Consider the following 24,541-nt stretch of genomic DNA (forward strand, 5'->3'; position numbering starts at 1 on the left):
ATAATCTTCATGGGCCAGGTCAGTGCTTTTTCACGGTCATTTACTTCACTAAAGAATAAAAGCCAATCCAATGACAAAGGAACAAGACCTCTCTTTGGTAATTATTGTGTTGGTTACATACAGGGTGCTCATTCCTTTTTGCCAAGCCAACCTCCTCCCTCCCCACCCCCCCAAAACACCAATGCCTGTCGTTTCTTTTAAAGCCCAGCCAGCTATCATGGCAATCTTTTGTCACTTGGCCTAACACATAATACCCACCATAACCCATCCCCCTATCCCTTATCATCAACGTTCCCAACTTAATACTCTATACATTGCCCTGATCCCACACTCTCGCAACCTCAGCCCCCCTTAGAGGAAGAAGGCGAGGAACATCCCCGTCACGAGCGACGCACCCCACAGGTACCAGCTCTGCTTAACAATCTGCTTCCTGTGGAAGCCAATGGTCATGTCGTAGAGGAGGTGCTTAACGCCGTTAAAGGTATGGAAGGCGAAGGGCCAGGCGGCAAGAAACTTGATGCCGCCCTTGACAGCGACGGGCAGGGCGCCGAACGCAGCGGCGATCGAAGCGCTCTCCAGATGCCACCCCAGCATTGGTGCCGCCAGATACGCCGTCGCGAAGAGGTATAGAGTGCCGCTCAGGCTGGCGCCGGTGATACGCGTCCAGGCCGAGCTGCCAAACCAGGTCTGCTGCTTGTCATAGATGGCCAGGTGCGGGGAGACGGGGCGGTTCAGGCGCTGCTTGGCGAGGAGAGCGGCGGCCTCATCAGCAGTGATCTTCTGGGTCGCCACGGGCCTGTGTGGGTAGAAAAAGAACGGTTAGCTTCGTCGTGGGGCTAGCCTGCGTTGGGCTTGTGACAATGTTGGGAGTAAACGTGGTGGGCTTGGGCTGGTCGAGTGCTAATGCGGGGGAAACATCTGCAACTGCGGGTGGGATGAACGGACCTTAACTGGGTGGTAGACAGCGGCTGGGCCAGCCCGAACTTGGCGACATTGGCTGAGAAGAAGGTATTCGGCTTGCCGGCCACTGTTGGTAGTCGATATGTTAGCGTTCAACTTCGTTCCAGGTCGTCATCAACCCTTATGCTTCCGCTGGTCCCGCGGAGCCATGAACCGGTGCTTGACGCGGAGAAACAAAAAAAACCGAAAAAGAGAGGAGCCATACCACGGCGCAGCACCGTCGTTCCAGCGCGCTGGGCAATCATCTTGTTTGGGCTGGCGGCAGAGGGCAAATCCGAAACCAGGCGATGTTGTCTTCGGGGTGGTCGGGATGCGAGATTTGAGGTCGATGATGCCGGGCGACGATGGAACCTCTACGAGTTGCTGGTCGGAATCGCCCCGGCAGGTCGGCCTTCCTCGGCTGGAAGTGACCAATGGGAAGCCCCTCATTCCTCAGTTCACGATCTTCCCTGGTTGGTTGGCTGGCTGGCAGCCTGCAACGATACTTAAAGCACGTGATGATTCGGCACGCCCCACCCTGGTTGCTTGGCACACTTTTTCATCGTCCAGCGATTCCCAAAATTTTACATCGACTTTTCCTTCTTTCTTCAGATAGTCAATGGGCGTTCAGCCATAACATTGCTGCTTCAATCGGCAATGTAATTATGGCAGTGGGCACTTTGGTGTCTAGGGATGCCCAGAGAATAAAGAGATCCGTCGTTAATCACTTTCGTCAGTACTCCCTGGTCTGGCGATTGTTTCATTCAAGATCTACATTTCAGCATCTTCTACCCGGGGCTGTGGCTCAACATAGTTACAATGCTGTCTGGGCCTGCCTGGTTCCTTTTTTAAATGCCCTTGCTGCATAGAGTCTCTAGTAACGATCCTAGCGGCAGTGCCCTATGCAGTTTGACTCCGCATCAGTCCTAGTCAAATAGCTCGAGACAAGCATTGTGTGTATCAACCTTGGCTCCATTGGCGACCAACTGTTAATGGCCTTGTGGATTTCAACCATATCCAGAATGACTGCTTCTTCATCACGTGCATCCCAAGTGAGGAGTTTAGGTTGTGTTGGCAGTGATGCCAAATGTCTATCCAGAGCATGCCCACACCATTTCTTTCGTTTTTTCTTCAATAGCCAAGTGGTCCAGTGATTCCAGGAACCAACCTCATTTCGAAAATGCTTATAGTGTAAACTCTCGTTGAACCAAGTTTGGGAAACAACAGTTACTGGAAACAGTAAAGTGTGCTGCCTGTGAAAGTTCACACGGAAACACAACAGGGAATATGCTTTGGCGCAGCGACCTAACAGCTGGTTACATTAAGCTCGATTAGAACAATAAAATGAGTCTGAGACAGAGGAAAACCGCAAAATGGACGGTGTTTGAACCGACTGTCCATCACATTTGAGATTGCAACTACCGGCCAACTGCTTTTCCAGGAGCAGAGACCGTTATTCTGCTATTGCACCTTGAGCTTGTGACATGTTCTCTGACATTCCTGTGTTGACATTATGTTGACACAAAAGGGGGAGCGTTACAACTACTGAGAAAGAAATATACCTAATGTAGATGGCATTTCTCTGTGTCAGGAGTTTGACACTCTTGGCCATATTTACTGTAAATGATGAAGTGTACATTCTTTGTATCTCCGTTCCACCCATGTCCTGAGATGGTTACGTAGGTAGGTAATCATTTTGTTGTTTAGTGCGTCTCACCCCTCAAGTGCGTCAGCAGTGGCCAGTTAACTTTCTCTGATATCCTGTGGGATCTCAGGGGGAAATCATAAAATTTGCTGCCAACTAATAGCCATAGCCCACTGTCTCAACAAGGAACAACATTTGGATAGTAACTCATCTTAAAATTGGGCAATTGACTGTTCGGTCGTTGATGAGTTTTCTTCAGCTGTTTGTCGCTTGACATGCCCAAACGTCGTTGAGCTCAATTGTGCACAGATTATCAAGGCGATTGGCTTCTGGACTTATAATAGCGACATTCCAGGCTTTTGCCTCTTTGACTTGATGCAAGGATCGCATGTTTCCTTGATCACGCCCGTGACTTGATCAACTTCCGTGCTGTAGGTCCTTGAGTTTACCATGCTACTTGAGATGTTCTTGTCCAATAAGTTTAATTCGCTGTATAAAATGTCCACCCAGACAGCCTTGGACGTCTCAGAGATCTCACAAAGCATGTCTGCATTGCTGACAGATTCTGCATGGTGCATCTTGGATGTCGCTATCTCTGCATGTCTTAGTTCGTTAATCTGATGAAGCACTGCTGACCGCAAGTTTTCCGGACCAAGGAGCCACTTCAAAAATGCTATCTGGAGCCTATTAGTTAAAGAAAAACAGCCGCATAAACTAATCTCGGATTGGATTATTCAGCAACCTAACGAACGTTGAGCACATCAAGATCCCCGATGGCAACTTCCTGGACCAAGATATATTGTTAAGAAGTTCGGCCTCGATACTGCCTATCCCATCGTGACGGAATTCTTCCTCCCAAACAGCAGGTTTCAGTGGTTATCGGAATACCCACGAGTTCAATAGTTCATTAAGAGCTTGGTTAGGGATTCAGAGAGCCTATATATCGTTCAGCGTCTTCTCACTAGGTTCTGACTCAATTTCCCCACAGTTTCAACAGCTTGCTTCTGGCTTTCGGGAAAACAGAAAGGAGAACAACAATCCAGTCCTTGAGAGCCTGGCTCCACGATCACTTCGGCTCTATCTCGGTGCCCATCTTTCCCTACGCTGACCTAGAGAGGCCTGGTATTTAAAAAACATCACCACAAATGTGCTGTCAAATTTTATGTCCCTGAAACTGATGCTTGACTTTCTTGATAAACTAGCAGGGAGCATGAACAGTGTGCTAGGACAAAATAACATCAGGACTATATGGTCATCATGGCCAAAAATTTCGAAAAGCTTACTGGCCAGCCCACTGCCTGGTGCAATGAGGTAGCCAGCTACGAACTCACTCGCGAGGGCTTACTTCGTATGGCGATGGCGGCAGTACGGGAGAAACGAGCCCCTACCCATCCCCCGGGCCCCTTTTCGGGATGGAGAGAATCGTTATTTCTTGTTCGAGTTGAACCCGCCGACCTCGGGTTGGCGAACTCAGACTGTTGTAATTGCAAATGGCCGCAACCATCCCACTTGAAAATTGGCTCAGCGGGAAGTGCTGGTTGTTGGAAGGGGCGCCGCGAAAGGAATATGCATTGAGAAGGAGGGAGGACAGGCAGGACTGCCCATGGCGCTGTCCCCACTTCCTCGCAACCCAGAGCTTTGGTCCCATCAACTACTCAATATTCGAGGATGATATCCGACAGGCTGTGAATATTTCTTCCATCTGCCATCGTCCGAAAGATTGAGAAAACTAAGAAGATTCAGTCAGCTGATACTGATATACAAGTGTTGATGTTGCAGAAGCGGTTGAAGTTGCCTGTGGGCCCGGGGAAAGCCAGCAGCCCTGTCGTCTCCATATGCCAAGAAATCTGCCCCGTGCCAAGACGGCCGAGGTCGGTCCCCAAGCAAAATGACGTCGATGGCCGCCACCATGTGGGTCTAACTGGTTGCTGCCATTCTGCCGCGGAAGCACGCCATCGCCATCAGCTGGAAGAGACTTGAACATTAACTCCTTGATAAGGGTGCGATCGCCACTTCATAGGTAGACATAATAACAACCATGCTGTACAAAACAGTTTCAAAGTCAACAAGTTTAGGAATTCTGGAATCTTGGGGCACTCGAGGCTCTAGAGAATCGGACACATTGACGCAACGCTAGCCCTGAAGGCCAAACAACTCCGAACTTCAGCTAACCTTAACCGCGGCCTCGCCAAGCCCTTGAGCTCATCCTTCGTCACACGAAAAGCACCAGAACCACTGCCCTGCCGCTCTATTCCAGCGGCCTGTGCCAAACATCACATGGCTATGGAAGATGATTCGGATTACAAGTCAATCCATTCTCGGGCGGGGCATGATGATCCCGGTTCGAGCATTGCAGTCAGCGAGGTGCTGGATGGATACGATATTTTGCTCGAGGAGGGCGGCGGGTCAAGGACAATCGGAGTGACGGGAGCTGTGTTTCTTATCCTGAACAAGATGATCGGAACTGGAAGTTCGTCACCCTCTCCTCGCCTGCTCAGCCCCTACCATTTGGAGAGCAATTAACATCATCGTCGTTGGCAGTATTCTCGACGCCCTCTAGTATCTTTGCCTCAACTGGCTCTGTTGGCATTTCGCTTCTTCTTTGGGCAGCGGGTGAGTACCTGTTTCGTGAGCGAAAAATTTTGTTACCCTTTAGAGATGGCTAGTATCACTGACGCGGACATTTTAGCTGGCCTACTTACCCTTTCAGGCCTGAGTGTCTACCTTTCCTTTGGGCTCGCAATTCCCCTCTCTGGAGGCGAGAAGAACTACCTCGAGCGCGTTTTCCGCCGACCCCGATACCTGGCAATGAGCATCTTCGCTGTTCAGATGGTTCTGCTCGGGTTTTCTGCAGGCAACTCACTTGCCTTTGGCCGGTATGTTCTTCTTGCTATTGGGCACCCCATGCCCGATGGATGGGTTCCGCGCGCGATTGCTGTCATCGCAGTCACACTGGTTGTGCTGCTCCATGCCGTTTTTCCCAGATGGGGGCTGCGGTTGACAAGCGCCCTGGGAGTGTTCAAGCTCATAGTGTTGGCTGTGATTGTGATTGCCGGATTTGCAGCATTAATGGGGGCACCGACTCGTTTCAGATCCAGGTAATTTCAAGAATTTCTGGGGCATTGAAAAGGGGGATGGCTATGGAGGGGGTGGCGCGTATGCGTATGCCACCGCTCTCTTGCAGGTAGTGTACAGCTATAAGGGGTGGGAGAACGCTAACTACGTGATGGGCGAGCTCAAGAATCCACGCAGGACGCTTAAAATTGCGGCACCGTTAGCTGTCATTGGAGTGACTGTGCTGTACGTCCTCGCCAACGTGGCCTATTTTGCAGCTATCCCGAAGGCGGAGCTAGCAAAGTCTGAAGTCATTGTAGCAGGGCTGTTCTTTAGGAACATGTTTGGGGAGAGTACTGCCGCAAGGAGCTTACCGGCGTTTGTGGCCCTCAGCAATATCGGCAATGTGCTGGCTGTGAGCTTCGCACATTCTAGAGTAAACCAGGAGTTGGCCAGGGAAGGATTGCTGCCATGGAGCAAATTCTGGGCTTCCAGCAAGCCTTACGGCACCCCAGCAGCGTCAGTGAGTAACCATTTGACACAGTTTTGGATCTTGTGACTGACTGAAGCAGCTATTCCTCCACTGGATTGTCACCATCATCGTTCTCATCGCCCCTCCTCCAGGGCCGGCATATAATTTCCTTGTTAACTTGTAAGGACCTTGCTGACGTCATTTCAAAGGCCTCATAACTAACATTCACAGATATACTTATCCTGGTGCCTGGATCAACACTTTCGTCGCTGGTGGTCTCATCTACCTGCAATACAGCAAATCCGAAAACTGGTCCTCGCCTTGGCGGACAAGACTCCCTGTTGCTGTCACATTTTTACTTCTTAACCTCTTCCTCGTCATTACCCCATTTATTCCGCCGAACGGTGACTGGAACGCCGACGGCTACCCATATTACGCCTTCCCGCTGGTCGGCACTGGCGTTCTACTTTTAGGCGTTGTATACTGGCTGGTCTGGACCAATATCTTGCCAAGATATGGCGTTCATGTGACTCTCGGGAGAAAGCGTTCCGAGTTCGAGGTCGTTGTGAGTGAAATTGACGTGACGCCCTCACAGGTTGAGAGGAGGGGGCCAAACTGGACGAAGCAGCCGTTGCTGGGCGAGAGATCCGGCCAGGGTTCCGCTTACGGGAGTGTTAATTTATGATTAATGACGTTACGACTGTTTATATTCACGATAATCATACGTGGATGTGTAGGGCTTTTGGAATGGTTAGATTGAATTTATGATGATAATAATATTACATTCCCAACTCCACTTGACATGTCGAAGAGGACTTGCATACCACAGGGTACATCACCACCAAAACGGAATATGAGACTTCATTGCCTGAGCACGCAGCAACATCTTCAGAACAATGCCAAAGCTTGGTAAGCACAAGATTCTGATCATTCAAGCGCCATGTTTTATTGTGCATACTGGCCTTCAATCCGCGAATTGGAGACAAAACTCGTCGTTTCCTCCTTGGACTACCCATGAATATACCGTGTTGTGAAATCCTTATCGCGTAGCTTCCACCCGTCCTTATTAACGATAATTTCGCCTAGGACTGTCTCGTATAGACAGTCTTTCGTTGAGAGTGGCGATGTTTTCCAATCCAAGATGAGCGACATGGCCTTCTCTGGACATAGATGACTATAGACTGATGTCGTTTAGGCCAATGTTGGCACTCTCATAAGTCGATCGGCACCCTTGTTTTCGCTATTGTCGTCCACGATCTACGTCTGCTCTTTACCAGTGGTAGTGTCCGCTGAATGATCCTTATAACCCTGCGCGACAGGCTTCGTCTGATGGGGATAGCTGTCAACATAGTGCAAAGTGCTTTGTTGAGGGTAACAGCTAGGACAAGCAGATTCGATGCAGCAAGCGATAAGGACGTTTGCAGGACTGACTTGAAGAGATGGCGCACGAAAACTAAAATGAGAAGTGTGTGTCGCGGAGCCGGTTGGTCAGGTGTTAAATAAAACCGATAGTTGACTTGGTCATGATATGTTATGTGGTCGTCCACGAGCAACAGGATCAACCTTGAGAAATTTTCCAGTGAGCAGATATACAGAACTTGCTGACGCTCATACTTCCTCAGAACAACACCAACTCGAAGCCAACACCAAACAGTGTGGCAATTTGACTCCTTTGATGTGACTATAGTCTTACAAACTTACCGAATTCCCAAATGTCATCCTTTTTTTTTCGCTGACGATAACAAGTTTGCAATTGCAACCGTACCCCATTGATAGGAAACTCTCTAGGCGGCGCAGTAGCTCCGGCCTTGTGGCGCTGGTATTGTATCTCCCAACTTGTACGATATTGCGGTATCAGAGAGCTGTGCCACACAATGATCTGAAACATCGCAACCCCGTCAGCCAACGCTGCGTTTTGGAACATGGACTTAACTTTATCTGCTGACGGCCTGCTGTTATCCATCTTGCTTACATGCCTACCACTTTTAGTCGGACTTCCACACATCAGGGGCTGGTGACTGAGCCGCAAATATAACATTGGTGTTAAATGTTGAGTTTTGCATTTGGGAGATCTTTACACTGAACGAGGAGCCGAGTACCTGTGTTATGCACAAGTCTGAAGCTCTATTGAGTTCTAATCTCACTTCGTCATCAATAGGCTCAATATCACAGGCATATGTCTGAGCAGGAGCTCTAATCAGGTGTTACCAGTGACGCAATTCATGGCTTCACCTCGAGCTTCCCACCGCTTACGCTGGCCGAACCAGACCACTGCAACTACCGAGGAACCTTCTTCTGGATGACACCAAGCTAAACAGTCTCATGCAGACCTGAACTTCCATCAACCGCCTTCGTTCTTAGTTTCAAAGCTGCCAAGTTGCTCTGATCCATGCAGAATGGGCTATAAGAGCCCTCGAAGGGACCCACAACCCATGCAGACCAACCGATATACTCCACATTCTTGGCCATTTAGTTCAGCAGTGAGTTCAGCATGGTCGTACACTTTGTGGTGTTTGAACCACAAAATTTAGTGATGAAAGCTTTCTGTTTGTGCTGTTCGAGCTAGGCAGTCACTCCAGCCAAGTTGCTCACAGGGGCCTGGCAGCATAAGGGGCGACTACCGCTAAAGTCTTCGTCAAGACACTTGTGGACGTCAATCGCGAGGTTGTTGAGAGAATCAACTAGCTTGCGAATCCATTCATTGTTGGCCTCATAGCCGCCTTTAGTCCAAGAGTGACCACCGAACCAGTGGTTTCCGGGAGCCAGGATGAGATTGCTGGCGTGAGTGGCCCGGATGGTGTCGATAGCAGCCTGGAGGTTGGCCAGCAGCAGGGAGTTTCGTATATCATGAGGCTCGTTCATAGAGGCCAAAGATGACCTTTTAATTGTTCAGCACAGTGCGGGGCTAGCTCCCCCCCAAAAAGCAGCGGTTACAGCCTCGGGGTCAGACATGTCGTCAACAATGCTGCTGCTGAAGACTGTGAAGAGGGGCCATTGTAACTCGTGTGTGGGTCAAGAATTGCGTTTGCTATTTAACAGTCGTCTGCATACAGCCTAAGGGGAAACGCTGACACTCATAAGTTCCCATCATCTTTGTCGTGTAATTGATGGCCTCCTTGAAGTACTCAAAATGTATCTCGTTGTACTTGGCACCAAGGCCGTGGGACAAGGGGCACATGCGCTCAAGAAGGAATGCACTAAGTGGAGGTTGGCCTTATGCTGAGCTGTCATGATGTTGATATTAGAGGTGGTGATGAAGGCGTAGTCAACTCCAAACTGACCAGGAGGACCGATTCACTTGGTTTGATTAGGACTTATACATCAAATTCTCGGACTGGGCAACGCCTATGTAGCAGATGGTGGCTGGTGCCCCCTCGGAGACGGGCATACAAACTGCCAGTGAATACCAGTGTAACCACATTGCTAGCTACTATCATTCACTAGAAAATGCTTAGGTGAATGATGGGAACTCCCTAATGATGTTCGGATTTCAAGAGGCACTGGTTATTAATCTTACATACCGCTAAGCACTGGGCTTCAACCACAAGATCAGCTATTTGGGCGAGGTAATTTGGGTTCGCCCATGGCATCGAACGGTAAGCGAGCCTTCAGAAGTACTGCATATATCATATATGGAAGGTTACTGACTTTTTTGCCATTGAAACCCCTAGGACCGGATATCTCGAGTTTCAGAGCACCCAGTGATGACATTCCTTCTCAGCAGAATGTGAGGTTCTGCTTTCCGAACCCCCGGGAGGGCTTCCACCGAGTCATCCACTTAAGGTCCAGCCACCTACATAGATATACATCCAGATCATAGAAGAATATGAAGTTGCCATGCAATGAGGCTGGCTCCATGAATTGAAGCGTAAGCTGCAGAGTATAGGCCCTGACACTCTCGTGGTTTGTAAAGATAGTTAGGTAAGAAGGACTGAATCTTCCCTTCTGTGCGTAGCTTCCCTGATGCCATTCACATCTCTGGGCGATTAATTTGGAGTGTGATACTGAATGCACACAGTCACCCTTTACCGTCTCATAAATTGTTTACAGAGGTACAAAAATTGGATGAGCAAGGCGATGTGCATACCTATTCGTCAAAAAGCAAAGAGTTAAGAGAGATAGAGAGAGAGATAGAGAGAGAGAGAGAGAGAGAGAGAGATGAAGAGAAAGAGGGTGGATGATCAGACATGAAGTTGAACTCTCTGTGTTCTTTTCATGCTTTATATCGTCCAGATACCACAGCACCAAATTCTGGAATTTGTTTTTGCAATGAAACATTCACTACCTTAAATACTGCCACAGAAAGTTTTCTAAAATCCTTTATCTTGTGAACGAGAGATCACGGATGCGGACAGACTTAATTTCCTGGAGCTCAAACAATCAAGTCCAGCTGAGATACTAGAGGAGGCCATTATCTTGGCTGCTAAGCTGGGCATCATCACCTTGAAAGTTGACAGAATTACAGATGACGATTTATGGGAACTGAGAGGAAACCCATTCAGTGGATGTCAAGTGCATGCAGCTGGCGAGTCTTGTTGGGATCGGGACGATTTGCTCTTTTAGAATATTGGAAAGTGGGAAACAAGAGAAATTGACACCATCTAGTTGCCTTTTTTCTTTCTGTATCGCCGAGAAACGCTGGTCTAACCAGCTATGAGTCTCGGGTATGCTTTCTCCCCACCGGAGCAATATTGATACCATTCTGTTCAAGTCAGAAGCGTTACACACTGCTTCAATTAACAAAGGCCTCTTTGAAGATGATGTTCTTGTTTCTTCGAGATTAGAGAGATCAAAGAACGGTATGTCAAAGCGGGCTTTGTTCCTGCTGGCGAGAAGGCGATTGACAAAGCTGGGATTGTCGCAGCGAATAGCAGCAGCAATGAGATCTTGTCAGGAAAAGATATCGATGGTGCTGCTCCGTTCGGCGAGTAGAACGTCGAGGATGTCTCCATCATTGTTCGCAACGGCAACCTCGACTGGCAAATAAATTCGATGTAAAGTCTGTGCCGGACCGCGATCAATCAATGCACGAAGATCTACCCTTGCGCCTTTGTGCAACAACAATTCGATCATAGGTATATTCCGGATCTCCGTAGCAACGAAAAGAGGTACCACTCGGGAGCTTCTCGGATGAGAACTTGTTCCTGTTCCCCCGTTAACGTCAACACCACGGTTGAGTAGTTGCTCCACCACACCCGTGTCCCCAGCTTCACCTGCAGCAAGCAGCGCTAGGTCACCAGAGAGATGATTCTCTTGTGTATGATGTGGAAAGTCATTGAGCTTCCGTGTTGTGGAATAAGCACCGGCTAGTAGAGGGTAGTCATTGCTGTCTGCTATTTCGACTTCAGATGGCAAGGATAATCTTGAAATACCAGGAACGTTGGGTGATGGCGATTTGGAGGAAGAAGACGCTGGCTCAAGTACTTTCGGTCTTTTCTCTAGCCGCCTATAATCTTCCGATTTCCGCTTGTTTGTGGCAGATGTTAACGAATCTGAGGCGAATGGAAAAGATCGCAATGATTCCGTCAGAGTAGGTTCAGCGGTAACCGGGTTATAAGGGTTGCTAACTGGGGAAGGGGCTGGGGAGCATATTTGTTCTGACCCATGGCTGCCCAAGTGTGCACCAATATGCAGCAGGTCGTGCGATATGTACGGACAGAGAAAGCTCGAGTCTGTTGCAGGATATGTAGAGGAGAATTGTACCGATTCGGGTGTTGTGAATAGTTGGACTAACGAGCGTACATTTTCTTTAGGGTAATGTGTGAGCGAGAGTCCGAGGTAGTTAGCTCATAGTCCTCCACTCCCGTCTCCGACATTCTTATCGTTTTGTCAGATTTGTCCCCTCTTGCATCTTGAGACATCATGAATTCGACGCATCCACAACCCCCCTGGGATCTGTATGGCTGACTTGTCTTGCGTGTCTCTGAGTGCTGCGACGAGGAGGAAAGCAATGGAAGGTGGCAGATGATCTTTCAGATCCTGTAGAGTATGGGGCAGGGTCTGGCTTGAACCTGGGAGATTGAATAAGTTGAAATTTGAAGCGTCGTCGATCAATTAAAGCTCAGAAATGAGGATCGAAATGGGGCAGGAGATGTACGGGAGGTACCTCCTGCGACGCTCCTGGAACTCAACTCAGTTCTGCAGTGGCGCCAGGTGAAATAGCTTGGTGCGATTATCTTAAGACTTTGGCTGACGCCCGCTGCCCGTTTTGAGTGTCAGCAGGGCACTTTTCCACATGCCATTCACATATTTTTGATTTGGTTTTCAACACTCACTATCATAGTGTAAAGTATCATTAATCATTGATCAAACACCCTGATCAAACCTATGCTGTGAAGTTAGGGAGAATTTAGCTGACAGCGCCGTTTGGCGCGGACGTTGGAGATGCGTTTCCAAAACTTTGATGGGAGTGAGCAGTGTACATACCTGTTTCGGGGTGCTCTACCCAATTATAATCGAGCCCCTTTACCGCATCCGCATTCTTGCGATAAATCCGGTAGCAGTCTCTGGCGCTGTATTTGTACGATTAGGGCACATTCTCTTGCCTGAGGCCTCAAATCCAGAATGCAGAATGATATCGCAATACTTGTATTCGGTTACGAGGTTATCCAGCTCCGTAGGTAGGTATGTGGAGGGTAGAGGAAAGGCAAACAGGCAAACAGGATTCTCGCCCTGCTTCCAACAAGCAACCAAATCCTCAACGGCGGAAACCCCTATCGGCAGGCTCTGTCCAACCAGAGCTCTGGATAGGCAGATCTATAAAACCGATACAGCTAGGTTCAAAGTCATACAACGTTTTCTTCCTACGCAATTATCCGAATAGATCTCGATGAAATATTCGAACGCTCGCAATAAAGGCGGCTCCAACGGAGTTACTGTGTGTTTGTGTTGTGAGTATTGCTTCAAGAGTGGGCTTGTTAAGTAGCTGTGGGTTGGTGGTTGGTGTCTACTGTGGTGAAAAGGCTAATGGAAGTTCAGAGACCACCGTCACATACAGGCTTGGTACGGGCTTGGTACCCCTAACGAACTCAACATCTGCACATGTACACTAAGCCAAGAACATACTCGACGCGATTTAGCTTTATATACTTTGTATTTGCATTTGATCAATCCGTATCTCATATTACGTGATAATATTGAGTGTTTGATGAGTTTATTCAAGCTTGAAGTTTGGCGTAATGTACATGGGTGGTAGCTGTGTCAGTACCAGAGCAGGAGGAAAAGTTCAATGTACGACACCACAGTGTTGATACATGAGCTTTCTTTCACCAATAGTATGTAATACCATGTGTAAGGGGCTTGTCTGGCCAGCAAGTGTTCTCCACTCCCCCGCATTCAACAGTCTTGGCGTTTCTCCACAGTTGACGACAACTGCAGATCTGGCTTGGCGCAGGTCTGGAAGCAACCCAAGTCCAGCTGTGCCGGGTGTCTCTGCTCATCATCCCGCCTGTCGCTAGAAGGTCAGTTCTTGTTGCTGTTGTACAACAGAGATATACCATACAGTGCGTAGCTCATAAATAACCGCCGGGTATAATGGCGCTATCACATGAGATCCGAGCTATCTCCGCGCAGATGAGCGGGGTAGTTTGCAGAGCGTCATTGGATCAGAGCGGATCCAGAATGCTGCACATCCCATCCTTTCTGTCTCTTGACGTTCCATTACGCGCAGAGCTCTGACCTGCCAGACAGAGAGCGTGCATAGGCCAACGGTTCGCGGGGAGTATGTGTCCCGGGCAGTTATAGAGATACCATTTGAACCCTTGGGTTAAACCTCGAGACCCTTCAGACCCTCTCCTCACGTCTCCTGTTCACAATGACCAACTCTCTCGTCATTCCATCGTGATACGTGCGACACCATCTGGTGAAATGTCTTGATAACTCTGTTCATTGCCAGTACTCGTGTATGAAACAGCACTGGTGACGTACAGGTTTAATTTGCGGCTTTCCACAACCTTGATTTCATCCAGTGCCGTGTGCGCTTGACTGGAATCCTCCAAGGCGCTCGGCACTGTTTTTTTTTCATCCATCCCACGGATGGATAAACATTCAAATATCCTCAAGGCTGTAGCGACAATACCACGGCTCGACAGCAACAATGATGTTGCTCTTGCTGATCCGGCCAGCATCGGCCATTCAGGTCTGTTGGGTGTCGCGACAGTCGCAAATTGGCCTTCTTCAGAGGACTGCTCGTCTGCTTGGTAAGCATGGTCTTTGGCGATGCACTGCCTGCGCGATGAGGTGACGGTGACAACTAATATGAACTTAGACAATCACACAACCCGAATTGGTCTTCGCGCAACTGGAAGAGCATGGCACTCAACCATTCACAAGGGACAGCTAAGCACACCCTCTCTGGCGTTGGTCGCCAAACATAGGCCGTTGCAGCTCATTCGACACGCCTCTGTCATGTCCAGCATTCCGCTTAAACCATCTACAGCTGGTTTCGTCAGTTCAGCATCAAACCCAGCCACTGTGGTACCAACCACTCCGTACTCCCAACTTTCCATCGGAATCCCCAAAGAAACGTACCCCAATGAACGGCGCGTGGCCGTGACGCCACAGAATGTTGCCCTGCTTCTGAAGAAAGGCTTCAAGAGCGTCCTTGTTGAAAAGGGGGCAGGTGCTCAGGCCGATTTCCTCGACGAAGCTTATGCAGCCGCCGGAGCGACCTTAGTCGACGATGCTTCTGCGGTCTGGAGCCAGGCAGACATCGTCCTTAAGGTTAGAGGACCCAGCGCTGCCGAGGCCGAGAAGGCCCGCGAAGGTCAAACCATCATCAGCTTCCTTCAGCCAATTCAAAACAGGCCGCTGGTGGAGAAACTTGCTGCCCGCAAGGCCACTGTGTTTGCGATGGACATGATTCCCCGAATTTCCCGAGCACAGGTCTTCGATGCCCTCAGCAGCATGGCTAATATTGCCGGATACAAGGCTGTCCTGGAGGCTTCCAACAACTTTGGGCGCTTCCTGACTGGACAGGTGACTGCCGCAGGCAAGATCCCCCCCTGCAAAGTCTTGGTCATTGGTGCAGGTGTTGCTGGTCTCAGCGCGATCGCGACGGCGAGGAGGCTGGGAGCCATTGTGCGCGGGTTTGACACTCGTTCTGCTGCACGTGAGCAGGTCCAGTCTCTCGGCGCTGAATTCATCGAGGTCGACATCCAGGAAGAAGGGGCTGGAGCTGGCGGTTACGCCAAGGAGATGTCCAAGGAGTTCATCGAGGCTGAGATGAAGCTCTTTACCGACCAGGCCAAGGATGTGGATATCATCATCACCACGGCCCTAATCCCCGGGAAGCCTGCACCGAAGCTCATCACCAAGGAAATGGTTGAAGTTATGAAACCGGGTTCCGTTATCGTCGACCTTGCTGCAGAGTCTGGCGGCAATTGCGAACTGACTGCACCTGGCAAGATGATCACGCACAAGGATGTCAAAATCATCGGTAAGATTCCTTTCTCTGCTTGTTGACACTCCGGGTCCTCCCTATCTGACATCTTCAGGATACACTGACTTCCCCTCGCGGCTGCCGACCCAATCCTCGACACTCTACTCGAACAATATCACCAAGTTCCTCTTGTCCATGGCTCCCAAGGACAAGGAATACGGCATAGACCTGACGGACGAAGTCATCCGCGACGCCATCGTCGTCCAGAATGGCGAGATCCTTCCCCCTGCGCCACGGCCTACCCCTCCGCCTGCTCCAACTCCGGCAACTGCCGCAAAGGAGACCGAGGTTGTCGCCTTGACCCCCTTCCAGAAGGTGTCTCGCGAAGTTGCCCTCGTAACAGGCGGCATGAGCTCCATCCTAGCCCTAGGCAAGTTCACAGGCCCAATGTTCATGAGCAACGCCTTCACCTTCGCGCTGGCTTCGCTGATCGGGTACCGCGTTGTATGGGGCGTCGTGCCGGCACTGCACTCGCCTCTCATGAGCGTCACCAACGCCATCTCAGGCATGGTAGCCGTCGGTGGTCTGTTCATTTTGGGTGGCGGATACTTGCCGGAGACAATACCGCAAGCATTTGGCGCTGCGTCAGTTCTACTAGCATTTGTGAACGTCTCGGGAGGGTTTATCATCACCAAGCGCATGCTTGACATGTTTCGGCGGCCTGGGGATCCTCCGGAGTACCCCTGGCTGTATGCCATTCCGGGCTTGCTCTTCGGTGGCGGGTTCATTGCGGCTGCTTCGACTGGTGCGGCTGGCCTCGTTCAGGCTGGTTATCTAGTGAGCTCTGTGCTCTGTATCCTCTCGATCTCGGGGTTGGCGTCACAGGCAACTGCGCGGATGGGCAACATGCTAGGCATGCTCGGTGTCGGTAGCGGTGTCCTGGCTTCGCTGCTGGCCGCAGGGTTTTCTCCCGAGGTTCTAGCCCAGTTCGCGGGCTTGGCAACCATCGGCAGTATTCTGGGCTTCATCATCGGCAAGCGCATCACGCCGACAGATCTTCCCCAGACTGTTGCCGCCCTGCACTCGGTCGTCGGTCTCGCTGCTGTGCTTACCAGCATTGGCAGTGTCATGGCTGACCTGTCCCATGTGTCCCTGCTTCATCTCATCACGGCATATTCGGGCGTCCTCATTGGCGGTATCACTTTCACTGGATCTATCGTTGCCTTCCTGAAGCTTGCCGGCAAGATGTCCTCGCGCCCGACAATCCTTCCCGGTCGCCATGCCATCAACTCCGGTCTGCTGGCAACTAACCTAGCCACCATGGTTCCCTTCCTGACAATGGCCCCTGGCTCCCCAATGATCGCAGCAGGCGCTCTAGCTGCCAACACTGCCCTATCGTTCATCAAGGGCTACACCACCACCGCAGCCATCGGTGGCGCCGATATGCCTGTCGTCATCACTGTGCTAAACGCCTATAGCGGCTTCGCGCTCGTCGCTGAAGGCTTCATGCTTGATAACCCGCTTCTGACGACCGTCGGTGCTCTGATCGGCGTATCAGGCTCCATCCTCTCGTACATCATGTGCGTGGCGATGAACCGGTCGCTCATCAACGTCCTCTTCGGCGGCCTCTCCACTCCCACCACGCAGTCTAACTACAAGATCGATGGCAGTGTGACGCAGACGACGGCGGAGGACACGGCCGATGCGCTAGTGAATGCGGAGAGCGTTATCATTGTCGTTGGGTACGGCATGGCAGTGGCCAAGGCGCAGTATGCTATCTCGGAGATCACCCGCATGCTCCGGTCGAAGGGCATCAAGGTGCGGTTTGCCATCCATCCCGTGGCTGGCCGCATGCCGGGTCAGTGCAACGTGTTGCTCGCCGAGGCTAGCGTGCCATACGACATTGTCCTGGAGATGGACGAGATCAACGACGACTTTGGTGAGACTGATGTGACTCTTGTTATTGGTGCCAACGACACGGTCAATCCTATTGCTCTCGAGCCTGGCAGCCCCATCGCTGGTATGCCGGTGCTGCATGCTTGGAAGAGCAGGCAGGTTATTGTGATGAAGCGAAGCATGGCTAGCGGCTATGGTAAGCCTTTCTTTCTTTCTTTGAGGAATGTGAGACGAACTGACCTGCGTGTAACAGCCGACGTCCCGAACCCCATGTTCTACATGCCGAACACCCGTATGCTGTTCGGAGATGCGAAAGTCACGACTGAAGGTGAGTAACTTGACGTTAGTTTTCACCCCCACTCCAACAAGCGCTAATGTTTGTCCAACAGCTATCAAGGCAGCCATTGAGGTTCGTCTCAAGTGAGCTTCTTGAGCTAGATACACTGCGGTATTTATCTATCAGCAGAATATATAGCAAGCACTTGTACATACGTTTCAGGCGGCCAGTCTCGGCTGTTCAAGTCAGCTGTTATAGTGAGTGTGCAGCGTTTTAAGATGAGAGACGGTAAGGGGAGAGTGCAAAGAGGTTGTGTTGAGTCATGTGGGCCTATTTATGGCCTGTTCTCATTGTTGCAGGTTTTTTTTGTATGCTGAAGAAATTACTGATAACTTTATGATTGGGATGAATCGAATCAATTTACTGGGCTTAGTGGCCATCCTACGCTGATGAATGGGTTTCTTGTGCTCTATATCTGCAGTCAATTAGGCCTCTGAATTGATCATTTGCTCTTGAGCTCAGGCAAGAGACAACCAGTGATCTAAGCAATGATCTGGGGTATATTTTCCTAGATTGTCCAACGATGAACTCCCAAAGAGGACAGTCATTTCCCTCTCACCTGATCGAACTACAGCTGCTGTTGATTTACGCAAAACTTACACACCGCAAAGTCAATGAAAAGCTCATGTAGTGGCAGACTTGGTGTCTATTGAGAGCCATACGTCTGTGGCACATGTACACAGCTAATCTTCCTTTTTTATGTGCATAGGCACCCAACCTCAGCTGTCAAGCTCGGCCAGCCACCTCACCGCGGAGCAGCTTTCGGCTCCCAAGACTGAATCTTTGGTTGTGTCCTATGTTCCCCCGCATTACACGGGCTTGTTAGCAAGCAAGAACGGTATGCCGACAACATAACAAAGGAGCCCAGAAACTTGGAAATCCAATAGAGAAGCGTGAGGCGTACGTGTTATAGGGTTTGTATGCCCCGCGGGTAAACGAGCGGTTCGGTACGTGCTCTTTCGGTGCCCACGGGCGCTCAATCTGTGTCAGGGGCTCTCGTGTCGGAGGCGTATCGACCTGGTACGAGATCCAGGCATGCCACATGGGCTCGATGTGGGCACTATTTGCAGGTATTGTTGGAATCATATCCAGTTAAGTAAAGGACACACAGCGAAGTGAGGAACATACGCATCATAGTCGTGCTTGGCGTAGTCAACCCATCTAGTGCGCACTGGAGCCCTCATGTCAGCAACGAAGAATTGAATTAGGTTGACCAGGGTATGCCGTACGGGGAAGTTCCTCCTTGTTCTCGTAGAACTTGTTGCCAAACTTATCGACGCCTACGAGCTCTCCGTACTTGGTGTCACCTGTGCTGTCGTCAGCTACTGCGGCCACGTCGCTTGTCGAATATAAGGTGGTTGCTACCAATGTACTGTCCGGAGCGAGTGCCGTGGTCAGCAATATACGGTCGTCAAGGGTCTTGAAAGGGCCGACGAGGGGGGAGAACAAACCAAGAGTTGGCGGAAGTATTCCTGCACATGGAATGGTCAGCTTCAAGTTCTTCCATTGATCCAAGAGGAGCACTCACCTTCAGGCCAATCTTGCGCAGATTGGCAAGGGTTCTCGTGGGATACGACATGGTGGCGGCAGCAGGCCAATCGACCGTGTAGCAGCTTGGTGGTGTTGACTTCGCCTGCTGAGGAGCTGAAGCCCGGATGCGCTCGCTGTGCTCATTGATGCTGCCCACGCTTGCGGCCAAGACCTGATGCAGTGGGGCACAGAGGGTGGGTCGTGACCGGGTCTTTCCGGCCCAATGGCGCACCAGGGAATTTCCATTGATGCCAAGACCAATTCCTTGTGCCAGCTCGCGGTTCTCGGCGGGTTGAAGACCGAGGCCCTGCTCCAAAAATCTGAGGACTTCAGACGACAACCTCCAGAAGACCTTTCGACCTTGCACAACCGCTTCCACAGCTCCGGTTTCTGTGAGTAGCGGCTATGCTTGTCAGCAGTGTCTCACGATGCTCCGGTAGACTCAGCGCCCCGGTTTCGCGGCCGTTCCTCCGGCTTGTAAAGCCGCAACAGCCATGTCGCCGACATCTGTCGATGCCTTCGGCCGGGGCCAGTGCTCCGGCAGCTCACCCTCCCACCACTGCTGCGATGCTGGCCCCCTTTGTTAACGAGCTTGACCGCATTGCGCCCTCGTTCAGGATCAGCGGCTCCCAGATCCGCGTCCTCCAATCGCCCAGCGAGTTCTACGAGACCCTCAAAGAGAAGATCCGTAACGCTGAACGACGCATCTTCCTGTCGACCCTCTACATTGGAAAGTCTGAGCAAGAGCTGGTGAGTGCAGTTAGCACATCATCATGTTTTCTGGCAGTTCTGACTGGAAGTTCCTAGATTGTCACACTCCAAGAAGCACTGCGCGCGAAGCCCGATCTCAAGCTCAGCATTCTTACCGATGCCTTGCGGGGAACCCGCGAAGCCCCTAATCCGTCATGCGCTTCGCTTCTCGCTCCTCTAATCGCCGAGTTTGGATCAGATCGGGTCGAAATACGGATGTATCATACCCCCAACCTCACCGGGCTGAGGAAGAAGTACATACCCAAGAGGATCAATGAGGGCTGGGGCTTGCAGCATATGAAGCTGTACGGCGTTGACGACGAGATCATTATGTCAGGCGCCAATCTGTCCAATGATTATTTTACGAACAGACAGGACCGATATCATCTGTTCTCATCCAAGGATATCACCGAATACTTTGCGAATCTTCAAGATGCCGTGTCATCCCTTAGCTTCTTGGTCCGTCCCTCCGATTCGCCGAAGTTCGAGCTAGTTTGGCCTCGGGACAATGCTGCACCGTCACCCTTGGAGGATCCACGGCAGTTCGTGAAAGAATCAACAAGCATCTTATCGGGCTTGATTTCCCCCAAAACGGCGCCCCTGACGTCTTATGATCCTACTCCGGAAGAAGACAAAGACACGTCCGTTTACATGCTTGCCCAGTTCTCCCAGCTACTGTCGCCAGACACGTCTACAGAGCTGCCAGCTGTTACCCATATTCTCAGAACATTGTCGTTGCCGCAGTATGCCAACTCATCTTGGATGTTTACTGCCGGGTACTTCAACCCCGATCCGTCCTTGACGAAGCTCCTTCTTTCCACCCAATCCCACAACAACACCGTAATAACGGCCTCGCCATATGCCAACGGCTTCTACAAATCTCCTGGAGTCTCCGGTCTCCTACCAGACGCATACACCCTCCTTGCCCGTCGCTTCGTCCAGGCTATCCATCGCCACAAAAAGCAGGACTCGACCGTTCTGCGTGAATGGAGAAAGGGCACAGTTGGTGAACCGGGGGGCTGGACATATCACGCCAAGGGTCTTTGGGTGACATTGCCTGGAGAGGAGAACCCATCCATCACCATGATTGGCAGCTCCAACTACACCAAACGAAGCTATTCGCTCGATCTTGAAGCAAACGCTCTAGTTGTGACGGAGAATAAGGAACTCAAGAAGCGCCTGGGAGAGGAGCAGCGCTGGCTGAAGGAGCACACCACTATAATGACAAGAGATGACTTTGCTACACCAGAGCGTCGCGTTGGAGTTCATGTGCGCATTGCAATGGCCATTGTCAAAATGCTTGGCGGCGCCCTATGAGATTGCCATAGGGGACACCAACAATGTCTTGAATATTAACTTGTACAGTATTGATACAGATGTCCGCTTAGAGAGGATATACCCCGTAGCGTCCCATTGGATAGGATAGAACAGTTTCTCAAACCACATGCTCCACGATTTGCTGTAGCAGAGGACGCCGTGTTTGAACTGGTCCTCCTAAACACCGATGTCAAGCTGGCAACTGCAGCCACTGGCAGGAGGATCATGACGGCCCAATATCGATAGCCAGAAGATAAGCATACATGCAATTAGTTTTCCGATATGGGTTGGCAGCCATCACACTACCAAAATGGGTTACAACCATGCCTCTGCCATGCATCCGCATATTGAGGCCTGTAACCCTCGTCCCAGCAATCCTCCCGTCCATCCAAGACGAAAACCTAAGCGAACCAAGCGAAGTGCGCTGCAAAGAAGTGAACGAAGAAAACCCAGAGAGAGAGCCCCACGGCTCGGATATCACTTTTCGATGCTGATCCCAACAAACCAGCGACAATAAATCTTGTACTAAGAAGCAAGTAGCACCCGCCCACTGACGTAAAAAAAATACGAATGCAGCCAAACCAACCGAACAGAGCAGAAGACCGAACACAGAAGCCCAAACAGAATAGAACGCCCGTAAAATATGTAGGTGACCCAACAATAACAGATTTACCCGAAAACCCTCGCTTGAACCGTGAATGGAAGGATTAGTTCACTGTGACCTCAGAACCTCAAAGATGCTGCTCATGCTGGACATCGTCCGCAATCCTCTACCTCCAGGTGGCACCTTGTTATACGGCATCCGCATAGGGGATGGCTCAAGCAGGTCGAACCCTGGCGCAATCAACTCCGGCTCAGGCTCGCCATAGAAAGAGAGCGGGGCAGCAAAGCCATTGCCCCCAAGCATGTGAGCACTGTGAGGGGTTGTCGGAGACGGCGTAGCCGTTGTGTCAGATGGAGAGGATGACAAGGGTAGCTCGTTGAAAAAGGCTTGGAGGAGCAAATGGAGCTCCGCTGTCGCAGTCGGGGAAAGCAGCGCCGGCCGGTTGATGCGCTTGTAAGAGCGGGGACGAGATAGTGAATGGGAAGGGGAGGGGGGCTGAGCCTTCTGTGACTGAGTTTGCGGTTGGGAAGTGGACACTGTTCCGGGGCGGCTGTTGTCGGCGTTCTGATTGTGTACCGGAGACTGAGGAGGAGGAAGCGTGAGTGAAGGCGGGTTGTTACGATCGTGACGGTCGGCCGAGGAATGATTGGTGGGAATGAGGGAAGGGTTCGGGTGAGCCGAAAGTGAAAACGAATGAGATATGTTGTCAGACGTCGGAGAAACAGCTGCTGTGGTCTGCGACAACTGGACTAGCTTGGGATCGGGCACAGAGATGCGTTTGCTGTGTCGCCGTTCCAGCTCGGTCTGCAATTTGATCATGGGAGGTTGCGAGGGCGGAATTGAAGACTTGCGCTTCTGCTTGGCGGCATGCTGCTCGAAAAGTGCAATGGCCTCGGCAACGGGCACATTGCTTGGGGTTGTGTGATTGAAATCCTCAAGAAGGAGTGCGATCTGGCTTTCTTCGAGGTCTGCCAGAAGATCGATGACCCGATCGATCGACGAGCGACGTCGGTGGTGGCCCTTGGACGTCATGACGGTCGTTGACGGCTGTGGCCGCGGCTCGAGATCAAGTCTGTAAAATAACGAGCGGCTGTCGGGCGAAGAACCAGACAAAACTAAATGAACGGCAGAACGGCTCGCGATGAGCACGGTCGATGGTCAGATAAGTGCAAACGAGGGTGCTGGGAGAAGGACGCTGGAGGGAAGAAGCAGGGTTGGAGATGGACAGGAGCGATACGTTAACGGAAATTACACCAGGTCACCCGCCAACTCCGGGACCTGAAAGGAATCCTGGTTCTTGGGACGCGGTCGCGCTGGAACAACCCTGCAAACGCTAACCCCAACAGCTAAGTGTGGGGTCATCAACTCCACCTCTCTGCAGGGGCCACTAGACGAACCAGGGACTAGCGCTCGCTAACGTCTGAGCTTCACGCATCTGGGCACACCCTCCCTTAACCTCATCGACGGGGGGGTTGCAGCACTGCATCATCATCAGCACAACATCTGGAATCCTGCAAGACTTCGGACTACAAGTCAGCATGCATCACCAGCGGCCAGGTGCACAGCGCGTAGATCTTGGTCTCATCGAATCCCTACTATCCCCTTTGTTTCTGTCCTCTGGACATCTTGCTTCCTGCCTAGTTGACTCCTTTTGGTTTACGACACCAGGCTCCGGGCAACGCCACGTCCAGCATTTGATGATGGCCTCGCATCCCCTTGGACCGCTACGCGTGCCTGTCTAACAACCCTGTAGCTTACATTCCATCACATGTTGACACCTTTTGACAGGTTGCCGGCTGTATGCGAATCATGCCGCTTGTTCGCAGGGCCTCAAAATCTCCGGTCCATCTACGGAGGGTTCTTGTCGCGACCTTTGTCCGGCTCCCTGCACAAGGCAGAGAGTGCCCCGGGTGTTTTCTCGGGTTAGGGTTAGACATGGCCAGCTTCACCACCAATGCCCTCCCCCCCTTTTTTTTCGAATGTCAACATGAGGAGTCTCCCTGCTAGCCTCTAGTGTGGTGGATAACACACATACACGCATTTCTCTAGATCGACACTCGCAGACATCGATTATTTCGTAAGGCGATTGGGCCTACGGAATCGATATTTATATTTTGGTCATCGTGGACGGACAATCCCACGGTGGTAAGACTTCTAGTCTCGACCACCAACCACCAGGCTTGTGCTGCCCGCTTGCGGACCCAGACATACATTAGCGTCATAGTTTGGCCACTCACTTGCTGTCTCTAGAGATGTGCTGGCTCTTGGAGGATGGGGGTACACAACGGATATGTTGACCCACGATAATAATACTCGCCAAATGGCAAACCGCCAGTCACCCCTTAGGCCCGAGGCCATACTGCACAGGACCACAGAGTTTCTCCTTCCTCTAGTCACGTCTCTGGGGTACACGAAGCGGCATTCAATGTGCGTGATGAAATTCCGCTGTTGGTCCCGCAACATAACCGCAGTTATCAGTCAGGCTGCCAGCCCTTCCGTGGGGTCTGCCTCTTCGATCCAAGCTTTTTGTCCGCTGGCCGAGGGGAGACCAAGCAATGGCTCCCTATAAATTTATCTAAAATGTTTGCCTTGCTCCCGGCGACTGACTGTTCGCCAGC

General features: G+C 51.1%; 7 protein-coding genes across 7 annotated transcripts; 3 read left to right on the top strand and 4 right to left on the bottom strand.

Annotated features, from left to right (window-relative positions):
• Positions 1-351: 351 nt before the first annotated feature.
• CTHT_0027650 (succinate dehydrogenase cytochrome-like protein) lies at positions 352-1,205 on the bottom strand (the record flags this gene model as incomplete). The annotated part of the gene is made up of 3 exons (XM_006693159.1): positions 352-796; positions 946-1,027; positions 1,166-1,205. 3 exons carry the CDS (start codon positions 1,203-1,205, stop codon positions 352-354), a joined length of 567 nt encoding a protein of 188 aa, XP_006693222.1.
• A 2,636-nt stretch (positions 1,206-3,841) lies between these two features.
• On the top strand, positions 3,842-6,795 carry CTHT_0027660 (uncharacterized protein; the record flags this gene model as incomplete). The annotated part of the gene is made up of 7 exons (XM_006693160.1): positions 3,842-3,932; positions 4,722-5,054; positions 5,126-5,197; positions 5,274-5,460; positions 5,780-6,161; positions 6,211-6,290; positions 6,342-6,795. 7 exons carry the CDS (start codon positions 3,842-3,844, stop codon positions 6,793-6,795), a joined length of 1,599 nt encoding a protein of 532 aa, XP_006693223.1.
• A 1,877-nt stretch (positions 6,796-8,672) lies between these two features.
• On the bottom strand, positions 8,673-8,972 carry CTHT_0027670 (uncharacterized protein; the record flags this gene model as incomplete). The annotated part of the gene is made up of 1 exon (XM_006693161.1): positions 8,673-8,972. The coding sequence occupies one exon, from the start codon at positions 8,970-8,972 to the stop codon at positions 8,673-8,675; it is 300 nt and encodes a 99-aa protein (XP_006693224.1).
• A 5,233-nt stretch (positions 8,973-14,205) lies between these two features.
• CTHT_0027680 (mitochondrial nicotinamide nucleotide transhydrogenase-like protein) lies at positions 14,206-17,809 on the top strand (the record flags this gene model as incomplete). Its single annotated transcript, XM_006693162.1, has 5 exons — positions 14,206-14,308; positions 14,377-15,546; positions 15,605-17,581; positions 17,639-17,713; positions 17,775-17,809. 5 exons carry the CDS (start codon positions 14,206-14,208, stop codon positions 17,807-17,809), a joined length of 3,360 nt encoding a protein of 1,119 aa, XP_006693225.1.
• Positions 17,810-18,467: 658 nt separating this feature from the next.
• CTHT_0027690 (NADH-ubiquinone oxidoreductase subunit b17.2-like protein) lies at positions 18,468-19,759 on the bottom strand (the record flags this gene model as incomplete). The annotated part of the gene is made up of 8 exons (XM_006693163.1): positions 18,468-18,516; positions 18,627-18,782; positions 18,851-18,893; positions 18,952-19,029; positions 19,088-19,094; positions 19,174-19,194; positions 19,251-19,572; positions 19,680-19,759. The coding sequence occupies 8 exons, from the start codon at positions 19,757-19,759 to the stop codon at positions 18,468-18,470; spliced, it is 756 nt and encodes a 251-aa protein (XP_006693226.1).
• A 60-nt stretch (positions 19,760-19,819) lies between these two features.
• Positions 19,820-21,319, top strand: CTHT_0027700 (cdp-diacylglycerol-glycerol-3-phosphate 3-phosphatidyltransferase-like protein; the record flags this gene model as incomplete). Its single annotated transcript, XM_006693164.1, has 2 exons — positions 19,820-20,002; positions 20,060-21,319. The coding sequence occupies 2 exons, from the start codon at positions 19,820-19,822 to the stop codon at positions 21,317-21,319; spliced, it is 1,443 nt and encodes a 480-aa protein (XP_006693227.1).
• Positions 21,320-22,031: 712 nt separating this feature from the next.
• CTHT_0027710 (uncharacterized protein) lies at positions 22,032-22,955 on the bottom strand (the record flags this gene model as incomplete). Its single annotated transcript, XM_006693165.1, has 1 exon — positions 22,032-22,955. The coding sequence occupies one exon, from the start codon at positions 22,953-22,955 to the stop codon at positions 22,032-22,034; it is 924 nt and encodes a 307-aa protein (XP_006693228.1).
• Between the last annotated feature and the right edge of the window lie 1,586 nt (positions 22,956-24,541).

This window comes from Thermochaetoides thermophila, assembly GCF_000221225.1.
Source record: "Thermochaetoides thermophila DSM 1495 unplaced genomic scaffold scf7180000011816, whole genome shotgun sequence".
In the NCBI taxonomy this organism is placed as follows: Eukaryota; Fungi; Ascomycota; class Sordariomycetes; order Sordariales; family Chaetomiaceae; genus Thermochaetoides; species Thermochaetoides thermophila.